Genomic DNA, 13,416 nt, shown 5'->3' on the forward strand with positions numbered 1-13,416 from the left:
CAGGGTGGTGGAATGTTTCTAAGGCGTGTAGGCCTTAAAGTCCACTAGGTGTCGCTGCAACACTGGGGAACTCAGTTCTAACGCGTGGCTTCAGTGCAACAGACGACGGTTATATTAACTATTTTTTAAAGTTTACGCAAACACAAAACAGCAGCCAGATGTACACGTTACTACATCTCATCTTATTTGTACTGGTCTATAGTAGTCGGTGATGGAAAAGCGTACTTTTCCATACAGAACTCGCTAATTGAAACATAAACATTGAATAATCCCTGCCTCCCGGACTCCGTGCGTTATGAAGAGGTGATAACGTAACGAGTCTGTTCAGGAGGAATTTGGCTGAAAGGGTGGACGCTGGAGTTTATTCCGTTTTCCACAAATCTGCGCTTTATCACTAACCGTTCCCTCCTCCTCTCCTCCACCACCTCTCTTCGGCTGGCGGACTTCGGTTCTGACCCTAACTCATGAAGACGGGGTTTATTCTCCACAGAATTCACCCCCAACACTCGCAACATGCTGAAGGTGATAGTTGAGAGTGCTAAAGGGATTCCCAAAAAGACCATTGGCAATCCGGACCCCATAGCAGGAGTCATTTTTAAAGGTGAGTTTGGTCAAAACACATTCACTGCTCGACTCTCTCTCTCTCTCTCTCTCTCTCTCTGTAAAGAATATAGTAAGGATTAGTCTCGCGAATGAGCTTCTGTCTAAAAACGGGGAGAATAATATGAAACTTATTATATTTAAGTTCTATTTGTGGAAAATATGCAATTTACTGTGTTTTTGACTTCTTTCCGTTCACTTTTTCTGCATTTTGCCTCTGCTCTGTGATGAGCATTATATATCCTTATAAGGACTGGAATGGATGGAAAACCAATTCTCCCAGAATTCAGTTTTGTGAACAGTGGATTTTGAACTTTTTTCTTTCTTTTCTTTCTATTCTTTTTGTACTGACTGAGTAAAGTAAGAACTGCAGGCTGAAGAACTACAGGTCTGTGTTAATTTGCTTCAACTCTTTCAGGAGAAAAAAAGAAAACAAAGGCCATTTCCAATGAGCTAAACCCAGTGTGGAATGAGGTCAGTGCGGTGATGATTTACAATGCATTCTTCACTGAAGATACATAATCGTTAACGGTTATATTATAAGAACTATTTGTCTCTGCTTTTGCTTACTTTAGGTAATTGAGTTTGATTTGAAAGGCTCACCACTGGACTCTTCATCCTTCATTGAGGTGGTTGTTAAAGACTATGAGACCATCGGCAAGGACAAGTATGTACATTACATTCAGTTCTGTTCTACAGGGGAAGCATATACTCACATGTACAATCACAATAATGAACATGTAACGTCACAGCTGGGTCTAGACAGGCATTCTTTTTTTGGTATGTAGTTTGGCACGAGCCATGAAGCTTCATGTGAAACTCTGTCATTATACACATGCTTATTATCTGCTGAGAGCAAAAGTCTGGACCTCTGGGCTGTTGATATGTCTTTTGCTTTTAGGGCTTTCTGTTTGTCCTTTGAATTAAAGCAATTTAAATAAGAAGCTGAGTTTCTAATATCAGTTTCTCAGGATCCAGAACCTGCACAGCCATGGCCCACGGACACACCCATGCACCATGTCTGTACTTGTCGTGCTGTGTAAGAGGAGAGCTTGTGTCATCCTTTAGGCATAATTTAACAGACACAGCACAGGCTTCTGTACTGCACTTCTCTTTAAGATAAAAGGTCCTACTTTTTCCTCAGCCTGGACATAAGCCTTGATATAAGACTCACAGTGAAAAGCTGTGCCTGATTACATCCTTCTTTCACAAAGGAAGTAAAATTACAGTTGCCCTGGTTTGGCAGTGCTGTTTGGAGGGGAGGGCTATTCACTGTGGAGGAATTTCTAGCCCAAAAAAAGTTGGTTCCTGTAATGAGCTTTCCACATTGACTCATTCTCAAGATCTATCTTCTGGAGAGACAGCACACACTGCAGGTTTTTTCCATTATCTGTGGGCAGTGACTAACCTTTGCAGCACACAGTAAGTACTGTGTTGGTGCATGTAAAGACTTGTTACTAGGAGATGTTTAGTTAATTTCAGAAACCAATTGGAAACTGCCTGTCCTCCCCTATAATGTTGGGGTAAACATATTGTTTAGAAAGTTCAGTATCTTTGTAATCATCTTAAAGTCTGTTCTAGAGAGGTCCTCTGAGAGATATTTGAGCTTTCTGTTTTCTTAAGATGTGACTCATTGCTTATAAGACAAGACCACTTGAACTTCATTTTGCTTTACAAACAATCTAAAAATATCTTCAGAATGGAATTTGTCGCCGACTTGAAGTGTGACGAATGAACATCTGCTTCACAGCTGAAAAAAAGGCTGTTAAAATGTACAGAAGAGAAAAAAAGGTTTGCCTTTGTAATTAGCAATCCCTTCTGCGTATATTTTTAGTAAAAGAACATACTTTCCTAAGTTCTGGTGTGTGTTCTGAACACCTCAACCAATGAAGATTCGGAAATGCACTCAGCTCTGCCGATACAAAGAGAACTGTGATTGGAGTCTTGTAATGTAGAACCTGCTGTTTATAGTTATTCATGCTCTAGAATGTGGAATGTGCCATGGGCTGTAAACCACAAAGTGAAAAACAATCAGGACAAATCAGAATCATTTAGCTACACGCTCTTACTTGGGGCAGCGTTGGCCTAAATGTTAGAGAGGTGGGCTCACAAATCACTGGTTCAATCCTCAAGACTGGCAGGAGAAAATGGGGAGGGAGAGTAAAGGAACTGTGCTTTCTCCTGAACCTACATCCATGGATGAAGTGCCCTTGAACAAGGCACCAAATGTTCCCTGGGTGCTATGGCTTTGTATGTTTGTGTGTGTGTGGGGTGGGTTCCCTGCTACACATGAGTTAAGAGTTTCAAATTCCCCAAACATATTAATAACGTATAAACTCACCTTCTGAAGGTGTTTGTTAAAGCACTCCTAATGTGTACTCCTGAACAGTAATCCTGTTGCAAAATCTATCATAATGCACATAGCCTATTTCCCTCTGAAACAGGATTGTGGTCAGAGAGATGCAGAAGTGACACAGCAAAAGAGAACTTGAATCAGAGCCCTGATTGGCTTTAAGATTTGTACAAAATTGCATAACAAATATCTTCATCATTCCTTTGTTTCACCTTTGCTTTTTCCAAAATGTCAGACTTAACCAGGGAGTCGTCTAGATTGTAAACAGACGTGTTTTGTTAATGACTTCTGAGCCTTTTTCGACATTGATTGATGGCACAGATTTAAAAAATGGGCAGCTCCAGAGTTTGCTATAGTCCCCAGTTCAAGGCTCCGCCCTCTCATGCTGCTGTCTGTGCTTTTCTCTGCCTGGAACTGATGTTTAGGGTAATTACTCCCAGCCTCACGTTACCCTACATCCCCTGCGCAGGCCCATCTTCTGCTCTACGGAAGTCTCTGCAAAGGAACAAGGATGTTTCCTTTTGTTTCTCCCTCTGCTTTGTTTATCAACACACACTGGCACATACATATTCAAAGCAAGCTTCGTGTTGACCTGCATCAGTGTAGCATTAACGAAAAAAATAGAGCCTTATTTATTTTCTTCTTTGTTTAAGAACGTCTTCATGACCTTATTAAAGCTGAAATGATGAAACACATTGAGCTCCCACTACACTTACATCTGCCAGGGCTGTGTCACTGTGACTAACTGTTATTGCGAAATTAGAGTCCATGAGTTTTAAAGGTGTCCATTAGCAGCCAGTGAGTGACCTTAAGACACTGTGATGCAGGTGGCTGGGAAGGGGGAAGTGAAACTAAATATGGCCAGTTTGTGTGGAAGCGAACCAAACCTTTAAAGAACAAAAACACACCGCGAATATATATTTAGTATTCTTAATGTAATATTGTATAATTTTAATGCACTGTCAGCAAGATGGAATCCTGGTATGTTAGTAGAGCTGGGCGATATGGCCTAAAACGTTATCTCGAAAAGTTTTTCTATACTCCTTATTTACCACAATATTAGCATTTTGTCACACTGTAACAAAGAACATACTTCTAAAAATGTAGATTGAATACACCAAATGTTCATTACTGTACGTAATGATAGGCTCGTAAGATAATTATATATATTTAAACTAATGCCTTTATATATACAGTTATATATGTTATAAGTTATATATAATCACAGTAAATTAAAAAAAAAATATATATAAACAAATAAGAATTGTAAGATATTTTTTTCTATAAAGTAGTAGATGTGAGTTGAAGAACAATGTTTTGTTCAGATTTTCCTTGATTGCATGAATTTGTTAAATCAACAGCACACATTATTTAAAATCTTTATTTATTAGTCGGTAAAATTAACCGGTAAAACTAGGTTGGAGACTATCTCTAGCTGTCTAGGGAGCGAGTTTTCGAACTATGTCTTGTGTCATGAAAACATTCTTAGGGCATTACCACCTGAAGTGTTTAAAGAAGCAGAAAGAGTAATCTGATAGATTAAGAAGTGTTTGAGAGAGAGTGCTGAACTGTAAACATATTGCACTTAACTAATTAGAAGGCTTAGAACAGTGCTTGTAATAGTGGGAGTGAAAGACCGAACGTTATCAGTTTTGAAATTCATTCATTGCCTTTAACTGTTTATCCAGTTCAGGGTTGCGGTGGGTCTGGAGCTTACTCAGAATGAATGAAAGGTGGAAAAATTCCATCCTTGGGAGTGTTTATTTAAGAGAAGCAGCATGATTTATGGTGTCGGATCCAATGAAAATGAGTTGAGAAAATCATGTGAGAAAAACCACGTCAGACAGCGAACAGTGCTCTCGCAAACGGGAAAACACTTTTTTTTCCTGATTTTAGAGTATTTTAGTGAAGAATAGAAATTAATATTTATTAAGCTCTATAACCCAAAGCTTATTGTCGTTATCGAGCAAAAATTAGTCACGAAACATTTCGATATCGTTTTATAACCCAGAACTACATGTTATCATAACATTTGATCAAGAGCAAGACCATCTTGTCAGAGCGCTTTCTTGCCAGGTTGAGTAAAAAACAATTACAAATGTCCATATCAAGACTGAAGTTTTGGCATACCATCTGGAACTGATTATTATTTTTAAATAATTACTTACTTCCTTTTAAAATAAAGGAAGAGTTTTGAGAAACAAATGTATTGCCTCAACATAATACAATATTACTTTGAGGTCTTATGTCAATATTTCAAAAATATGTTTATTTTATAAGTCACGGTTTTGAAATAATGAGTGATTACTATAAGATACTGTGTCAAAATTCTGACAAACTGCACCCAGAAACAAAGAAAGATGGAAAAAAAACATTCTTGATGGGAATCTTTTAAACTTGTTTTAACTTATTCAGAGTATTAAGAGAGTTTGTTGTGTGTGAGTAAGGCTCAGATTTGTTGTAAAATTTGCATAATCTCTTATTATCGTGTTTTACAGACCTATTGGCTCAGCAAAAATCTTCCTCCGGGAGCTGGCCAGTGGGCAAGCCAGATCTCTGCCTTCGAGGAACATCCCCCTTGCCAATGAAAAGAAGCAAGATACAGGGGTACGTACGCTTGATAATAAAAGCAGTCTTAAACAAATATACACCTTCTGATTAGCACCAAACCTATGCAAGTATGTATCTACACATTTCTGGTTTCAGGCAACAATTAATTTAGTCATTGGATATGAGCCTCCTGCCAGTGCGCTTCCTAATCCCAGTGGACAAGTTGATGGAGAAGTATCCGCTGGAGAAGCAGGTCACTGATTAAAGATTGTTTTTCCCTTTAGGCATGTTACTACTGGCTTTCTCAGGAATTTTGATTTGCTTGAAATTCTAGTTCACTTTGCACAAAAAGTACTGAGAAATGCTTTTAATTGGAAGTATTTTCCCGTTGCTTAGAGGAATTGCCCACACCTTAGATGGTATCTTTGTTTTGTTTTATCTGCTCATGATCTGTTTACATTTGTTTGTGCTGGCCTGGATCACTGGAGCTGGATTTTGCTGCAAGAGAAAGAGCTAATGCTGCCTTCTTTACACCGAGCCAGTGTGCTTTCATATAATATGGAAATAACTGATGCAAATCAGTGAGAGAGAACACATGGGGAAAAACACTAAGGGCCAAATGACTCCATGTCATAGGATGCAACTATGATATTTCCAATGAGAATAACACTGGTCTGGTTATTTTTGTTAGTCAGACTCCAGCATAATTAACAGCAGTATTATTGATTGACTATTTATTTATGTTTTAGTTATTAATTAATTCCTTTATTAATTTATGTCTTTATTTATTAACAAAAATAACACGCGGTGTCGTTGATGCAAAACACATTTCCTGAAGTGTTTAGTATCTAAAAACCACATCTACTAGGGCTAATTTCATACAAAGGTACACAGTACAATTTTTGTTAATGATTTATTAAATATGTACAGACAGTTCTTGGGGCACTCTGGGGTCGATCTTCATACAGTAAATAACTGTATTTTGTTCCCCCTCTAGCGGTGTCCCCTGCTGGAAAGGATGGCACCGATGGTGATGAAGAAACTGGAGACTGGGGAGATCCGAGAGCTCCTGGAGAGCCCTCTGCACCCGGAAAGCCAGGAAAACCCCCCCAAAAGATGATCCGCACAGGTCGGAAGAGGCAAAAAGCTTTAACTAACAAACTCCAGGATTTCCAGGTATGTCTTTTCTTTACAGTTCAGGTTTTGCTTTTGTGTTATGCTAAAAGTCTTGTCAAGAACCCTGACTTATCTCCGTGGTTGTTTGATAGATACGGATTAGAATCATTGAGGGTCGGCAGTTGACTGGCAATAACATCAAACCCGTGGTCAAAGTGAGAGTCTGTGGACAGACTCACAGGACAAGGATCAGGAGAGGAAATAACCCATTCTTTGATGAGGTACAGTGGTTTCCACAGACCCTTGTTCTTCTAGACTTGTTTCATAATGTAGAAGGTAGTCTTTTTAAAAAATGCGCAAATGATTTATTGTCCCAGATGGGATGTGAATGTATGTTTTCTGGGGTTGTTCACAGAACTGCTGTCTATTTTTTAACCAGGACTGTATCAGAGCCTCAGATAAACACACAGAATAAGGATAGTGTCATGTTTAATCCATTGTTTACAGCTGGTTAAGATTATAGTGATATATGATGCACATATAAAAAATGCCAAATCCTGCCAAAGTACAAAGTGAGCTGCATAACACATTCATAAACTGAGACTGAGTGTTTTTACCCTCTGAATAATTTGTTAAGTGTTGATCCTAACTCCCAGACGCTCAATGTTGGACTTGACTCTTCACCCCCTTACCTCCACATAATCATGTGACATAGCGGCAGATAATGCTGTGAAATATAGACTTCATTTTGCCATGTCCAGAGCCTTCCTGATTAGCTTATGAACAGTAAAAGCAGTGGAAACATACAAAGTGAAAGCACCTTGAGTTGTTCTGACCACAGCCCCAGAAAACAAATGTCATATTTTTTTTCCTTGTGATTTTCTTGTTTCAGAAATTAGATAAAAGGGTTGTTTCCTGTTGCCTGATTAAAAAAAACAAGAGCAAAAAGAAACTAGGCAAGCCTAGTTTAGCCGGACTGCCATTAGCCATATAGCCATTTTCACAGAGGTTTTTCTGACATTTCAGAAACAAGAAAGCCCAAAATACATCATGTTTTTTTAGTTTAACTGACACTTTTTCTGTCATTTCCTTATGCTGTTGGTTACATACCCTTGTCATTGGAAGGTCTAGAGAAGATTTGGTGCTTCATATCAATGTCTTTGTTTACAGTAATAACAAATAATAACAAACTATTAAAATAGTTTATCTTGACAGTGGCTGACAGTGTGTGTATGATCATTATTTGTTATTTTCTGTTCATACAAAGCTACAAAACTGAAGCACAGTGTTGAGATGACATTAAAGCAACTCGTTTACTAAAAAGCAACAAGATAACATTTTAACATTTAAGTTTTTGAACATTTCTAAACCAAGTGCCTTAACATTTTATCACCTAAGTAATCTGTACTACATACAAATAATTACTTGTTACTTGATAAAGGAACAGGGCATCGCTTGAACTAGATATCTATGTACTGATTTACATTTTTATAAGGGTCTGACTGATAAACCAGTTCTGTAACAAAGTCACAGCACCCATTTATTTTGAGCAACACCTCGCTCTGGTATTCTGGCTTTAATAATCTGTCCGTTGTCATGTGAAGTTAAACAAAAAAGTGTGCAGATGTAATTTACTCATCAGAAAGTCAGTAACAGTGGGATGTGTCAGTGTCATAGGGACAGAGAAGATGACTTCCTGCTTGTTAAATATATTGTAGAAAACAAAAGGCTGGGTCACAGATACATTCTCCAAACATAAAGAAGAGACTATAATAAATATTACCTCAACACATTTCTGTCTGAGGCTTCAGTAAAACACTGAGCTGCACACAGCAGTGGATGGTGGACCTACAGAGCTGAAGCGGCGGGGGGTGTCCCAATTCAGTTCTCAACTTTCTGACCCCTTGAACTAGTGCTGGGCCTTATGAGCGCAAATCAATATCACGGTTTATTGGACATTTTACCATGATTACGATTAATGAATGATTATTTTGTTTTTGTATTTCTGACCTTCATAGTTCAGTGACGAGGCTTGTACTGTAAATATGCTCCAGTATTAAATATGGTATATTTTTTTCTAATGTTGCTGGGAGCTTGTCCCTCTCCTTTTCTGAGCACTGTTTATATTTGGTGTGTAATTGTGCTTTTTTTTGCTGAAACCATTTTTTCCTAGCATTTACATTTGACTTCTTTTTTCTATTCAGTGTCGTCTTAATTAAAGTCAAAACACAACACGTCCAAACCACAGTCACTTGCTCGGCCTCTGCGTTTAGGTTGCTTCCGTGTGGCAGATAGGGGCAGAATCACTTGACTACAGTCAGTAAGGGCAAATGCCTCTTCTAGGCTGGTCCGGCAAAAATGGATAATGGTTCATTTCCCATTTTCTGCCCAAAATGCTTACTCTTTAAATAAAAAGATAACTGAAGACCAATGTTAAACAATGCAATACATTTTCTTTGTAATTTAGAATCTTCCTAACTGATGCAGTCATTATGTTTTTTTTTTTTTAGTTTTAATTTTTCCGAGTCTCAGCGTAACCGACTCTTTTTCTGTCATTTGCCTATGCTGTTGGTTCTCTGCTTTCCTCTCTGACACTTTTGGCCTTTTCCAGCTGCTAAAGTGAGTCTCTCATCCCTGCTGAGCCTTGAATTTTGTATCAAGACACTGTGTTTTGTAACTCCCTATGTGCTGTCCATTCTATAAATATAATTGCAATGCACCATCCCACACAGGAAAACAGCTGCCTGTAAATCACCTATGCGAGAACAGACAAGTACAGGAATATGTACTCATCAGTAGGTCATTAGTGTCCCAGACCTACATTCAACTAGATATTGTGGTTACAGTGAAGGTTTAGCTGCACCTGTGCCATCATTCCAGGTCACTACAAGTTTTCTAACTTGTAGAAATGTACACAGCCCTTATTTATCCACTTTTTTTGCATGAACATGCTTCATATTTTTAACCAAAACGTCAGATTTTTAACAGAATTATTATTGAATAAATGAAGCAAGGACACTTTTAGAGGAAACACTTCTTGCCAGATGATAAATGTCTTTCTCTCACCACACACACAGCACAAAGCAGCTCTATAGACACCATGCACATGGATGAAATACCTAGTGATATTAATCAATATAATAGGTGTTGGCAGATCAAATAAACTGTCTCTCACACTCTTAATTCTACTTTCAAAGACCATTTAGACATGTATCTCCAACAAGCTGTTGCATGCACTTTCAAACATGGAAAGCTGCACGGAGATGTTCCCAAATTAAATTATGCCTGAAAAAACTGTGTATTATGAACTGTGTCAAAGAGCTGATGATTTAGAGAAGGTTGACTGTCATTTTCTAATGGTAAATCCTATTTCCACAGATTTTCTTTTACAACATCAACATGTTGCCATCAGAGCTTTTTGATGAGAACATCTATATCCGGGTAAGAAATGCATTGTTTATTTTTTACATTTGAGAATTCAGTGTATAAGATTTTCTTCAGATATTTCTGATTGTCTTCATAACTAAGCCATTGTTTAAATTAACCTGGATTTGGTAAGTTAATGGCTTCTGTGTGTTTCTAGGTTTATAACTCATTTTCCCTGAGATCAGACAGTCTTTTGGGGGAGTTCAAGGTAATATATGTGATACATTTTTTCTGCCTGTTAATATTTTAACAGTTTAAACTCTAGGCTTATAATTCAATAAATAATACAGGAGCATATACTTCTGAATTTCCCAGAAGCAACTGTTGAACTCCAGTATAATGTTAAATACACAAATATCTCTGTTTATCATATGTTTTTTTGATAACAAAATATCAGTTAATACAATACAGCTAAAGACACTACAGTAGTCAATAACATTTCTAATTTCAATGGAATTACTTTGTTCTCCTGAACAGCTGGATGTGGGCTATATCTATGATGAGCCAGGTATGTGAAGCACCATTAAATTCTATTTGCTTTGCAGTGTAACTCCTAATGCGTTATTTTTTGCAAAGAAACCATAATTTCTGGATTTTAGAAGCTATTTCATTCATTAGATCACTTTACATTGGGAATGTCAACCCTTTATCAAACACCTGCTTAATATGTTTTGTGCTTTACTCTTTGAAGCTCATGCCATTTTGAGAAGGTGGCTGCTGCTGACTGATTCAGACGACTCCAACTCAGGAGCTCGAGGTTATCTGAAAGTCAGCATGATGATCATGGGAACTGGAGATGACCCTCCAGTATGTCTGCATACATTCATTTCTGTTTATTGATTTATTTATAATAAAGGTGACCAAATTACCATGTGTGCATGATAAAAGGTTTTCATTATGTGTTCATCACAGTGGTGATAAAGGAGTGCTCTTACATTTCCCAGTTTTTGGAGTTATTACTCTAGCGTAGGTACTGTGTTATTAGCATTTAGAACAGTACAAATAACCTGTTCACTACTTAGAGACAGGGGCTGAATTTTGAGAACATATATTTGAAATATGTAACTACATAAAGCGAGTTCAAAAGCACATTCAGACTTCTACCAGATTTAGGTTTTTAGAAGAGAGAACTCTGAATCAACACTTGGTAATTGTGAACTCACATTGTGCAGCCAAGAAAATGTGTCAAAAGGTTTCTTTGGTAATTGACTGTGTGCTGCAGCTGTGACAGATAAGGATTAGTTTGAAAAACACTCTCTGACGATGTAATTTCTCAGAGTGAGAAGTGTGCACGTAGCAGGTAGTAATTCAGTCTTCACAAAACGTTTGTCAGTTGTCACTGACGTAACGCCAGTGTTCACGTGATGACTTTCTGTATGTTTGGCATTTGACAAGCTTTTGCGTTCATTTGTAATTGGGATGTGTAGGTGGAAAAGAAAGATCCGAATGAAGAACAGGATGACATTGAGAGCAACCTGCTGCTGCCTGCTGGAGTCACGCTGCGCTCAGCCACCCTCTCTCTCAAAGTGTACCGTGCAGAGGACATGCCACAGAGTGAGCTCTCCATCACAGTGTGAGCAAATAGCAGCCTCATTGTAGAACTATTTGCAGTGGATCTGACGTTGTGGTTGCTGTGTGTTTTGTTCAATTGTCTAGTGGATGACGCCTTTGCCCAGTCAGTCAAGCACATGTTTGGAGGAGAGGGAGACAAAAAAAATCTTGTGGATCCATTTTTAGAAATTACCTTTGCAGGAAAGAAGGTAAACCTGTGACTGATTTATTTTACTTCTAAATGGTGAGTGAATTTATCATCACATGTCACCGCAGGTCATACAGGTTTCTCTGTAGGTACAATATATGCCCTTCTCACTAGAAATGCTTAAAGGCTAAGCACCACTTAATGGACCTCCATGAATATTTCACATTATTTTAGTTACTGACATATATAAGTATGAATTAAAATGAAAATAGCAGCTTAATTTGCTTTAAAACTGACAATTTTATTAAATTGACGGAAAAACTCGAGCTCACTACGGAAATTCTTGAACGCGACCGTGACGTCACTGGTGGACAACAGCTGAACAACGCCGCGGTAAAACACCGTTATGACTGACTGTTATGACAGTATCTAGCTAGCTAAATAACCAACATTATTCATGACAATAGCCTAGCAATAAGCTAAAGTCAAATTTAGAGGTACCGTTATTCTTGTAAATGTGATCGAAGTCGAACTCGAATTCGTCCGACACTATAAACCTCCGTAATGCAACTAGTGATACGTAGCCTAGTATAATGAGCCACCAAAATCAAGCTAACGTTAACTGACACCAACTAAAACAGGCGAAGTAAGTGTACTTACCCTGTTTACCTCCATGTTACAGAGGTTCTTGAACACCTTTCGTTGGTTTCCTTACATGCCCATATTGTTGGAAAAGCGCCAGTGAAATGAGCACTACAGATAACGTTAGAGTGACCGTTTAAAGTTGACAGATTTAGTCCATTTTCTGGATATTTTGGGATCTTTGGGCCATTTGTGCACAGATGTCCCACTGTACATTGAATTATTGCAGCCAAAAACAACACACCTTTTTGTCATTTTGCATTAAATTAAGTGCAACTTCTAGAGTTGTTGTCCACCATCTACGTCACAGGTAAGACGCCTATTAGAGTTTCCGAACACCGTTGGTGGGGGGGGGGGGGCAACGGTCTTTTAAACCTTATTCCTTGAATTAGTAAGAAATAACATGTTTTCTGACTATCAATAAACACAAGTGAGGAACTCAAATTCCACTGTATTTATTTGTTTGACACTTTCATATAGCTGGTGCTTAGCCTTTAAGAAGCTTTGGTGCAGCATTTCAATGTCTTTGTTTACATGTGTTATTTGTTATGTGGTGTTGTGTTACAGGAATATATTACTTAGTAAATGCAGAAATAAAAAAAGTATTTATTGTTTTTAAAATTATAAAAGATTTAAGTTTAAGCATTAAGTTGGATTCATTACAACTGCATATTTTTAGTGTCAGTGTGTAAATTATTATTATTATTATTATTATTATTATTATTATTATTTTAAAATTAATTCTAGATATTTATTAGATCAACAAAGTTTTTGCTTTATTGATTTAAAGAATCTCAATTATATGTTTATTCAATGTAAAACATACTTAAATTTAAAAGCATTTAAATAAGAACGTGGATGTAAGATTGCATCCTACTTGTAATTTATTTTGTCTGTTTTTGAATAATAAATAAACTCTTTTGTTTGGGTAATACAGTATAATGATACTATGCATGTACAGCATTTTGGAGCCTATAAATTCATTCTGCGAGCAAAAAATAGCAAGGCTTGGCTTTATCCTCTTTTCCGC

At 37.6% G+C, this 13,416-nt stretch overlaps 1 protein-coding gene across 3 annotated transcripts in view; it reads left to right on the top strand.

Annotated features, from left to right (window-relative positions):
* Nucleotides 1-372: 372 nt before the first annotated feature.
* The window catches only part of myofl (myoferlin like), a 33,454-nt gene continuing 20,410 nt past the window's right edge, over nt 373-13,416 (top strand). For all 3 annotated transcript variants that reach the window (XM_066678236.1, XM_066678238.1, XM_066678237.1), the window contains exons 1-13: nt 373-601; nt 1,019-1,074; nt 1,176-1,267; nt 5,452-5,560; nt 5,660-5,756; nt 6,501-6,679; nt 6,772-6,900; nt 9,998-10,060; nt 10,203-10,253; nt 10,523-10,553; nt 10,737-10,852; nt 11,473-11,599; nt 11,702-11,805. In XM_066678236.1, coding sequence (XP_066534333.1) covers nt 514-601; nt 1,019-1,074; nt 1,176-1,267; nt 5,452-5,560; nt 5,660-5,756; nt 6,501-6,679; nt 6,772-6,900; nt 9,998-10,060; nt 10,203-10,253; nt 10,523-10,553; nt 10,737-10,852; nt 11,473-11,599; nt 11,702-11,805 — 1,242 coding nt within the window. In that variant the 5' untranslated portion in view covers nt 373-513. The remainder of the gene's footprint in view (nt 602-1,018; nt 1,075-1,175; nt 1,268-5,451; nt 5,561-5,659; nt 5,757-6,500; nt 6,680-6,771; nt 6,901-9,997; nt 10,061-10,202; nt 10,254-10,522; nt 10,554-10,736; nt 10,853-11,472; nt 11,600-11,701; nt 11,806-13,416) is intronic.

Source organism: Hoplias malabaricus, chromosome 8, assembly GCF_029633855.1.
Source record: "Hoplias malabaricus isolate fHopMal1 chromosome 8, fHopMal1.hap1, whole genome shotgun sequence".
NCBI classification, from domain to species: domain Eukaryota; kingdom Metazoa; phylum Chordata; class Actinopteri; order Characiformes; family Erythrinidae; genus Hoplias; species Hoplias malabaricus.